Source organism: Camellia sinensis, chromosome 1 (genome assembly GCF_055761805.1).
Source record: "Camellia sinensis isolate YWXY chromosome 1, ASM5576180v1, whole genome shotgun sequence".
In the NCBI taxonomy this organism is placed as follows: Eukaryota; Viridiplantae; Streptophyta; class Magnoliopsida; order Ericales; family Theaceae; genus Camellia; species Camellia sinensis.
This window is the reverse complement of record NC_138961.1, coordinates 55,365,937-55,377,059: the sequence shown is the minus strand read 5'-3', so window position 1 is coordinate 55,377,059 and position 11,123 is coordinate 55,365,937. Positions and strand designations below refer to the sequence as shown.

General features: G+C 36.6%; 1 protein-coding gene across 1 annotated transcript; it reads right to left on the bottom strand.

Annotated features, from left to right (window-relative positions):
* Nucleotides 1–356: 356 nt before the first annotated feature.
* On the bottom strand, nt 357–5,191 carry LOC145797281 (cytochrome P450 716B1-like). Its single transcript, XM_082884037.1, has 4 exons — nt 4,673–5,191; nt 3,442–3,907; nt 2,009–2,199; nt 357–842 (listed from the first exon to the last, which is right to left on the bottom strand). The coding sequence occupies exons 1-4, from the start codon at nt 5,189–5,191 to the stop codon at nt 534–536; spliced, it is 1,485 nt and encodes a 494-aa protein (XP_082740163.1). The 3' UTR covers nt 357–533.
* Nucleotides 5,192–11,123: the final 5,932 nt, after the last annotated feature.

Below are 11,123 nucleotides of genomic sequence, written 5' to 3'. Positions count from 1 at the left end.
CCCACTACTAACTTAAATGAGCATTGTTATTAAAGGCCAAAAATTAGAGTTAATTTTTAAGTTCAGTAATGTGATAATCAATTAGGATATTAAAAGTAACATTCTTTCTCATATATTTTTTAATTATCAACTAATCATATCACTTATATATTATTAAATTTATAAAATGAATCGAAAAAGTCAAGTTATAATTTTCTAACTTGAGCTTAAAAACACCATTTTGGATACATAGATAGCTTTCAAAGCACTCAACAAATCTTTATTAGAGTTTGCTTTACAACCAAAATAAGTACTTCTAAAATGAAAAGCATATATATATATATATAACAATCATAGAATATAATAGAAATGCTGTGTATTCTAAATTTTTATTAAAAAAGTGTCAGAATTTTAATATATGATATAAATTTAAATTTGGTGTTGTGTGAATCACGCCTAAAATAAATTTAATTCATACCATTTAAATTCTCAACACTTTTTTGAATAAAAATTTTGAATATGCACATGTCTTGAGAATGCCCAAATATGACTTTCTACGCACAAATCTTCTTGGGCTTAAGCTTGAGAGGAAGGCCCATGGCTGGGTAGGGCAAGGGCTCACGAATGATGGGCTCATTTGGGATCATCTCAGCCCATTCATAATTTGTGACCAAGTGATGGATTAGCAAGAGCACTTCAATCCGGGCAAAATCTGCCCCAGGGCATATCCGATGGCCCGCTCCAAAAGGAATGTAAGCATAGGGAGGGATCGATCTAGGGTTCTCAAATCTTGATGGATCAAACTTTTCTGGTTCTGAGAAAATCTTCTCATCCATGTGTGTAGGAGATGTCACCCACATTATCTGCATAGTTAATTATATCAATAATGATTGGTGGCCCTAAAACATTTGCCCCTAATGCCCCTAATTTCCATTTTTGGAAACTGTTTTCTTTTTTTCTTTCTTTTTTCCTTTTTTTTTTTTTTTTTTTTTTTACCAAAAGTGGAATTTCGGGGCATTCGAGCCCGAAATTTAGGGCCCTCAAGCAGCGCTGTAATTATATTTCAATGAAATCGAGTTGTGTGGTTTGAAATACAACATCAAACTTATTATCATGTTTTGAAAACCCAGTTAAAGAAAAATCACTCAATTTAAAACATTCCAATAAATCAAATTTCAGTAAATGAGAATGGTTTCTCCCTAGTCTAGGTGTGGAGCTCTCAAATTGTACCAAATTAATTATAACATTTAAAAAAAAATAAAAGTTCAAATTTTGTCTACCCATTAACCTATTTAGGCTTTGTTTGGGAAGAAAGGTTGGGTTGGGTTTGGTACTATTTTAGCCACAAAAATATAAAATAAATTTTTTAGCTCAATAAGACAAAATATCACATTCAATCCATAATTACTACATTTTTTCTCTCACAAAAAGTCAAAAAAGTCAAAAAATCAACCCACTTCCCAAACGAACCCTTAATATTAGATTTTTTGTTTTTGTTCTTGTTTTACTTAGATTCAATATTGAGTTCGTGAATAGTGAACAAATAAAGTGCTGATGTGACACATTTGAAAGCTCGAACTCGATATTATAATCGATATCAAGACATTGAACTTTTTGTAAATAGAAATAGGGCTAGAAAAGGAGGGGCTCGAATAGCCTGAATGAGTGTTCACCGGACGTTTGCCAGGACGACCGGGTGAAAACTTGTCTACCGCGGTTGTCATTTTTGTCGACCGCAGATGTCAGCTTCCTCGCCGGATGTCCGGCCAGACAACTGGCCAGACATCCGCCCGAACGACCAACAAGATAAATTTTGAACCATTCAAACCAAACTCCCTCTCGAGCCACCCAGCATTCCTCTTTTGTAAATAACTTGTTAAATACTATAAGCCAACACTACTACATGTTGCATGTGTATGCGTTTAATAATTTGTAGATATAGTATGAGTGAAGTTTCAAGAAGTTATTCCGTAAGCATATGATAATTTTTCGCAACTCTTCAAGTCAAGACAAAAAAGTGGGACTATACCTGCCAGCCTTTGGGAATGCGAAAACCAGCAAAAGAGATGTCTCTGGAGGTACGTTTGAAGTTGCCAAAAACAGGAGGAGTCATCCTCATGAGCTCTTGGGACACTCTCCATGTATACTTCATCATTTGTACATCACTCCATCCAAGTTTTCCACCATTTTCTTCTCTTGCCTTTTGAGCTTGTTTTTGCTCTATCACAATCCAAGCAAAAGTACATCATAAAATGCCAAATCATTACACCATGTTTGGTCAAACAAGTTTAATTTTCCATCTGACTTCTTTCAGAGGGTTTTTCAGTCAACTTCCCTAGTTGTAACATACAATTTTTGTTTGTATGGGTCTGTAGGCGTATATGATTTCAATGATAAGGTGGTAGATCTATTCTAAAATGTTAAGAAGACAGAAATTATTAAATACAGAATGAATTACAGACATTTACATGATTGTAAAGTCTACACTCTGTGAGACCCACAATTACGTGAGTATCCGTTTTTCATTTTATGTTTAGTTTCTATATTAGTAGTATTATTCTATAATGCTAACTTTATGACAAGAAATTAATTAGTGCAAATACAAAAAAATTCTTCTAAAATAATATATCAGTAACATTCACTGAAACAAATTAATGTTTTAGAGACAACAAAAATTTAGATACAAAAGCACTTTTTATAGGTGAATTTTTTTTAGTTGTCAAAAGTATCATTATTGTATTTTTAGTGACAAAATTAAATTTGGAATCAAATTTTTTGTCTAAAATATAATCTTTTTTTACCCCAAATTGTGTTGTCCCTAAAGTGAATTTATTGGCAACATTTCTAAAATTTTATTGCTAAAAATCATTTTTTAAAAATATTTTAGGACGATTTTTTACCGATAACCCTTATGACAATAGAAATCAGTCTCCAAATATTATTTGCAACAAATTTTTTACTTTTGGAGGAAAAAAAAATGTTTGGATCCTGTTTGGTTTCAATTTTCTATAAATTCAATTTTTTGTTTTTGTTTTTCATTTTTTTTTTTGTTTTTAGTGAATATTTTTGAAATTTTAAGTATTTTTTTTAATTTTTTAGATGTACCTTACTTAGATGTATCTAAAAAATAAAATATCTGTGAAAAAATATTTTAAAATTTTAATAAATACACAAAAATATGAAAAATATACTTTTTTTTGTATTTAGTGAATTTATTAAAGATTTTTTTCATAAAAATTATACTTTTAAAATATATTTATGTTAGGTGTATTTAAAAATTAAAAAAAAAAATTGCTTAAAATATTAAAAATATTCAGTGAAAACAAAAAAAAAAAATACGAAAAATAAAAAAGTAAATTTTTTTGAAAAGTGAATTCTCAAACCCAAAACCAAGCATACTTATAATTATAGTATTTTTGAAAAATCACATCGTTCTTGAAAAATTCATTTGTATAGATATACCTTCCAGCACCTTGCTTCTAACCTCAGCATCTCTGGCTAGAAGCCTCAGAAACATGCTTAGAACAATGGTAGTGGTGTCATGGCTTGCCATCATGAGAGTTACAAAATTGTCAATTATTTCCTCTTCTGGAAGAAGTTCACCATTTTCATCCCTCAGAGCAACAAAGGTTGAGACCATATTGTCATCAGGTCTGACCTTCCCCTCTTCCATTTCTCTTCTCTTTCTGCTGATCAATTGGGAGAACAATTTACATATCCGACGCCTCGCCTGCATCGCTTTTCCAAATGCGGTCCCTGGAAGGTTCAAGGGAATTGCCCATGTTCCTTTGACAGCAAGTATAAAATCTGCGAAAAGCGCGTCTTTCTCCTTCCCTTCTGGCAATCCAAACAGTAGGCTGCAAGTGACTTTGAATGTGATTCTCTTCATTAGTCTCACCCCATGTGTTGAATCCTTCCCATTGAGTTCCTGCAATGAAATTTAGTTCACATGAAATTTAGAGTAGTGCTTTTAAAGCCGAGGTTTTAAGATTAATATGGCGAGAATTGATTGGTCAGTGTTACAGCAGACTGATAGCGTTGTCCAACACCTCAATTAATATCAAGCTGACTAATAGCTTGCATATCATCCTTTTCATTTCTCTAATGCTGTATTTGGTTGGAAATTTATGAAGGGATTTAGAAATAAAAAGGAAAAAGGTGTGTGAAGTTAAATGAAATATAAGTATATTTTATTTTTATTTCACCTACTTTTTCTCTTTTCCTTTTCAAATTCCTTCTCAAATTCCCTAACCAGTGTAATTTAAATCAGGTAAAAGGCGTTTAATAGACAATATTATTTTTTTCATTTTTCTAAGGAGAGTGCTTTCAACGTTTGCAAGCTTTAACATGCCGAGCTCTGATTGGTTAGTTTTAGTGTACACCCAAATACAATGCTGACCAATCAATATTGTTCAACACATCAGTCGATTTCAAGGTGGAGCTATTCAAGCTATTGGCATATCATTTTCTTGTTTCCCTAATGGGAAGTGCAGACCATGGAGCAAAATTATATATTAATGAACAAAAACACTTTGTTAATCAACCAAAAATAAGCTAATTCCTTTAGGCCTTTTCTGACAAAATTTGAATTATTTTCGTATTTAATGAATTTTCTTAAAATATATTTTGGATTGTCTACTCTACACAGATCTTAAAAAAAAAAAAAAAAAAAAAGTCATCTTAGAGATTTTACTTGGAATAGTTGTTGCTTCACTAGTGAGTCCATTTCACCAACAAAACTTTGAAGGCTCTCAGGCTTGAGAAAGGTCATCATTGCACCCCTAATAAGTTTGTGTCTTGATCCTGTGACCTCAAAGATGCTATGCTTTCCAAGTATGCTACTTGAAGATTGTGGTAGGTTGCTAACAAAGCCATTATCACCCCCACTGAACACTAATTTATTACCAGCTTGCCCAGTGATGACAATCGCCTTTGAACCGATCAATGAGGTCTTAAACACCGGTCCATACTTGGTGATGCGGTCTGCGATCCATTGGACTGTTGTGTCTTGCTTCTGAGCCTTGAGAAAACTTAGGGTTTCTCCAACAAATGGAAACCCCAAGGATCCAGGCGGGAGGTTTTTGCCTCGTTGAAGAGAGACTTTGAGCTTGAAGTACGCTCCAAGTAGGGCTATAATGGTCAATAGAATAATAGTTTGAAATGGAAGTTTTGAATCAAGAGAGGGAACTTCAAGGTTAGAAGGAACCTCCATTGTCACTTGGTATGTAGATGAAGATGCATGTTGGGGTTTATATAGAGAGAAAATCTTAGAACTAATAAATAAATCATAAAATTGTCTTAGAATTAGGGATAAGTGTCATGTTGTGTTGGTAGTATTTGTGTCATATTAAAATTATTTCAACACTAACTCAATCCATTTATTTTTCGTATTATTGTGTTGTGTTATTTTTTATTCATGTTCGATTCATGTTGTGTTAACAAATAATATCAAAAAAATTTATTCTCAGTTAAAAATACCAAGTATATGGCAAACCTACAAATTTTCTTCACTAATTTAATTTGATGAAACTAATTTCTTCTAAATAAACTTATTTATAAAAATATTTGATCAATTTCATTTTCCTACTTTACATTTTTTTATTCAGTTGGATTAAGTTATACGGAGTTTTAATAAAAAATGTCCTAACACCCTTTAGTGAAAATAGTATCAAAATGTTATTAAACAGGTTACTTATATCAACTTTTGTTATTTAAGTTTACTCTAATTTGACTCATATAGTATTCATATTATTAGGTCATATCGTGTCCATATTGAAAATTAATAAATCATAACTCACTAACTTTGTGTACAATTCAAATTGGATAAAAAATTCTCCGCCTCATGTAGACAAGGATAGGTGGTACGTTGAACCAAGGGGCTTTAGCCCAGTTGGCTATTAAGAGTTGGCTAACCACTATTAAGTCTCTCTTAAGGGGGAGGGCTTGGATTCCACTCTTAGGAGTAGAATGGGAGAACAATTTTTTTACAAGGTGCATGGATGTGAGTTTTAACTCTCTCAAGTTGTAATCTAATAATTAATCACTAACTTTTGCCAATCCAAAAAAAGAAAAAGAAAAAAGAAAGATGGGTGTTCCGTTGGATCTAATTTTTTATTTTTATTTTTATTTATTTTTTTCTTTTGGTTTGATTTTAAGAAGTGAATGTGAGTTTAGGCGATTGAAACAATGATACCAATGGATGCTTAAAACAGGTTCACAAGAAGCTACAAACACATGTTTTGTCATAATTAAACTCCAACAGCTATGAGTTTGGATAGCTTTTTTTTTTTTGATCAGCAAAGAATAATTTTATTGATAAAGGAAAGAAGAGGGGACTTGACTGAAATGCATCATAGCTCAAAAATACATCCCAACTAGGTTGGCACCTATAATTGAGCCCAATCCTATGCAAGCCAAGGCCGATACAAAGGTTGATGAGAACTCAACCAAAACAGGGAATGAAAAATAAAAGGACAGAGGACTATATCCTACAGGAGACTACAATTTGTGGCCCTTCAATCCAACCAAGCAGAACATGAAATCATGGATTGTGTAGGAAGGCAAATGAGTAGAAAACTTCACCCATGTGGCCACTTTGATCTTGATACTATCCACAATATTCCCCCAACCAGGAGCTATAGAGTTAAAAACCATGTTATTTCTGGCAATCCATAAACTCCAAACCACAGCCAATGGAATTGCTTCCCAGATGAGTTTACCCAGGTGTTTGTATTTTTGACCATACCACCATAAAAGTAAGTCTTGTAAGGAACTAGGGGAAACCCATTGGGACCCCCACCAACAAATGATTTCAGCCCAAACCTTCCAAGCGAACTTACAATGCAGGAGCAGATGCAGAGCAGATTCGTTATCGGTACCGCAAAAAGCGCAGTGATTGATAGCGGGGATAATGAGCCTGCGAGCAAGGAGATCCGAAGAGGCGATTCTATTCCACCAAACAAGCCAACCAAAAGCTTTAATTTTGGGAGGGGCTGCTGATTTCCACATCTTCATAATCGGGAAAGGGGTTAAACGAAGAGAATTTTCAAAAATTCCATAAAGAGATTTAACTGTAAAGGAGCCTGATGGGAAAGGAGTCCATAGCAGGTGATCCACACAATTGTTATTAAGGCTGAGAGGTTGAGGCAATTTACTAATCAGCTCAAGATGCAACTCATCTTCCCAAGCTCTCAGGGTTCTCCTAAATGTGATATTCCAATGAGTTTGATTACCCGCAGCCTGAAACAAATACTGGTGAACGAAAGAATCTTGGTTTGTAGCTAGAGAGAAAAGTCTGGGATATAGGTTGGACAAAGGAGTACATGAGACCCAAGCATCCAACCAAAATTTAATTCTTTTACCATCCCCTAGCTTGAACTGAATGTTTTCCAAAAATAATGCAATTGCTCTAGATCCATACCTTTCCAAAGATGAGATACTTTTCCACACTGCAGATGAAAGTCTGAAGCTTGAGCCATTAGGTAACCAACAATCTTCATTCACATTGTTTTTGGCACAGAGAACTTTCCTCCACAAGGAACTTTTTTCGGTGGCGAATCTCCACCACCATTTGCATAGGAGAGTATCATTGCCTTCCTTAGTCTTTCTGAAGCCCAAGCCTCCAAAGAATTTGCTAACAGAGCATGCCTCCCAGTTGAGAAGATGTAATTTCCTTTTGGCATCACTATCCCCCCATAAAAAGGATCTCTGATATTTATCAATTAAGTTTGCCACTTGGGTAGGGATTTTGAAAAGGGACATATAATAGATGGGAAGTGAAGAGAGAACAGATTTAATCAAAGTGATTCGCCCTCCAAGAGAAAGATACCTTTTCTTCCATGAGGCTAGTCTTTTCTTCACTTTGTTAATGATAGGCTCCCAAGTAGACAGTCTTTTTGGGTTGGCCCCTAGAGGCATTCCAAGATAATTGATTGGTAGCGAGCTCACCCTGCAGTTAAAGAATTCGGCTACTTGAGAGGTGAAGTCCCTGTTAACCCCAACACCACAAATTACAGACTTTAGGTAATTGATTTTCAGACCGGAGATTAATTCGAAGCAACTGAGAATTCTTTTCAGATTAATAATCTCGTCCCAATCTGGATTGCAGAACATAAGAGTGTCATCTGCAAATTGCAGATGTGAAAGGTTCAATCCCGAGCTACCGATATCCACTCCCTTGATAAGATTGAGATTTTTGGCTCTTTGGATGAGAATATTTAGCCCTTCAACCACAAGATTAAAGAGAAATGGGGAGAGAGGGTCACCTTGCCTTAAGCCTCTCTGAGGGGGAAATTCTTGAGAGGGGGAGCCATTCACCAAAACAGAAATATGAGGGGAAGAAACACATTCCTTAATCCAAGAGATCCACTTTGCACCAAAACCGAAATTTTGAAGAATATGAAAAAGAAAGTTCCAATTGACACTATCAAAAGCCTTCTGAAAATCCAATTTGAGAAGGAGCCCACCTGAAGAGTTGCGCTTCCACAAATCAACAACTTCATTGGCGATGAGAATACCATCCAAGATTTGTCTCCCTTTTACAAAAGCTGATTGAGTTTCATCGATCAGATTTGGCAAAACCGATTTCAATCTACTTGATAAGACCTTGGCTAGAACCTTATAGATACAGCCTAGCAAACTGATGGGCCTGTAGTCAGATAAAGAAGATGGGTTTGGAATTTTTGGAATCAAGGTTAAGAAGGTGGAATTCAGGCCTTTCTTAATCTTGCTGTTAAGATGGAATTCATTGAAGAAGAGACAAAGATCTGCTTTTATGAAGGCCCAGCATTTTTTGATAAATTTCATATTGAAGCCATCAGGACCAGGAGCCTTATTACCTTCGCAATGATTTATTGCATCCAGGATCTCAGTCTCAGAAAAGGGTTGCTCTAACAGAGATGCATCCAAATCAGAAAGGGAGCGCTGAAAAGGTTCTGAAAATGTGGGTCTTGAGGGCCACTTTTCGGAGAAGAAATTCTGAAAATGAGACCTAACTGCTCTTTTTATTTGCTCAGGATCTTCTAAGTGAATTCCATTGATGAATAGATTACCAATAGCATTTTTCCTCTGCCTTGTGCTTGCAATCATATGGAAATATTTGGTGTTTTTGTCTCCATTCGTGAACCACACCTGCCTTGATTTTTGCAGCCAAATGCTCTCAATCAACCTTGAAGTTTTCCAGAATTCGAATTTCAGCTTCCTCTTGTCTGTTGACTCCTCCTCAGATAGAGAACGGGTCTCTTGAAGGAGATCTAGCGAGTGTAATTGATTACCAATGGAATTGAGTTTTTCATTTTGATCACCAAACTCCTCCATATTCCACTGTTTGAGAGCTGATTTCACTTCCTTGAGCTTCATAAAAATTCTGTGCCCAGCCCAGCCAAGGTGAAGACTCTGATTCCATGCGTCTTTGACAACTTTAAGGAAATTAGGATGGGAGGTCCAGGCATTGAGGAATCTGAACGGCTTTGGACCCCAGTCTCTATTATCCACCATGAGGAGAATTGGACAATGATCGGATAATAAGCGTTGAAGGCCCCATTGTTTAAAATCAAATCTGTCCAGCCATTGTGAGTGGAGGAGAAACCTGTCTAATCTGCTCCATCTGTCAGCCTCTTGATTATTAGACCAAGTGAAGGATCTGCCTTGCAGGGGGAGGTCTCTAAGCTCCAGATTGGCCACTAGATCACTGAGATGTTTCATACTAGCAGAGATTGTAAGACAGCCTTTTCTTTCCCCAATTCTAATAATTTCATTAAAGTCACCCCCAACACACCATGGTAAATCATAACTAGCTCGGAGGCTTAATAATTCATCCCATAGAATTTTCCTTGCCCTGGCTTCATTAGGAGCATAAATATTAATCAAAATACATTCAAAGTCCGGAGAGATCGTACCTTTAAGAAGGATGAAGTTCGGTCTCTGAATGCAATCACAAACTGAAAATACTGATTTATCCCAAACACTAATAATACCGCCCGAAGTTCCTTCGGCCTCCACTGCTGCAAAACCCGGGTCATTGTGGGGCCAAATGGAGTGGATGAGTTGATTTGTGATAGTTGCTACCTTGGTTTCTTGGAGGAACAGAAAATCAACTTTGTGCTGAGAGATAAGATTTTTAACACCTCTTCTTTTCTCCCTTTTCCCTAAGCCCCTTATGTTCCAAGAGATAATCTTCATGGAAAAAACAAAATTAAAGTCCATGGATAGGCCGAGTGGGTAGAGGATTAATTCCTCTCACCTTCTGTATCGTTATGCTGAAGCTCATGTTGGCCATGGAGCTCATGAAGCTTGCTAACAACCTCTTCATCTTCTTCATTACTTTTCAGGCCAAGGAGCTTCCCAATTTCCCACACTGCCTGGGCTTCGTTGAGTATAATGCGATTACGATTAGCTATGGCCCCTGAAGAAATGGATAATGAAGTTGTTGCTGCCGCTGATCGGATTGATGCAGCTTTTCCGCCCTTTTTCCTGCCCCCTCTTCTGATGAATTTATTAGCTGATACATTACCAAGCACGTGCTGCAGGAATTTCCTTTTGCTCTTTCTTTTGGAGGGGCCCACTAGCGGTTTAGAGGTTCCACCGACTGGATCATTCCAATGATTCACAGAAGCTCGGGGAGCTGGTTCGAGAGAATCAGTTTCGGAAAGGAATGAGTCTGGGACGATTGACAGAGAAGGATTCGCAAGAGAGTCTGGATGGGATGGGGTGGGAGGATGGGGGGATGGAGAACGATGGCAGTGGAGGTGAGGACTGAAGGTAGGAGAATGGGGGTTAGGGATGGCGAGAGGAGCATGACTGTGGGTTTGGGAGATAGCTACAGATGGAGCATGGGGTGGGTCCTCTTGTTGGATCATTTTTGTATGTGATGGGCCGGCCAAATTTGAAGAGCTCAATTGGTTAAAATGAGGCTGAGGGTTCGCAATTGCTGGGAATAATAAGATTGGAGAGGATGGGCTTAGAGGGAGCAAAGGGTTAAATGGGCTAGAAACAACCTGTTTGAGTTTGCAAATAGAGGTGTGGCCCAAGTCCTTAAAATTAGAGCGAGAAGGTTTGACAGCTTCGTTAGAGCTGCTAACAGGAGACGTGCTCTGACAACCCCGTTCCCCGGCATGGCTGCTAACAGTAGGCGTGCTCTGACATCC

Coding starts and splice junctions, on each gene's coding strand:
- LOC145797281 (XM_082884037.1), bottom strand. CDS start 5,191: ATGGAGGTTCCTTCTAACCTTGAAGTTCCCTCTCTTGATTCAAAACTT. Junction 3,908..4,672: donor TGAAGCAACAACTATTCCAA/GTAAAATCTCTA, acceptor ATTTCATTGCAG/GAACTCAATGGGAAGGATTC. Junction 2,200..3,441: donor TAGAAGCAAGGTGCTGGAAG/GTATATCTATAC, acceptor GGATTGTGATAG/AGCAAAAACAAGCTCAAAAG.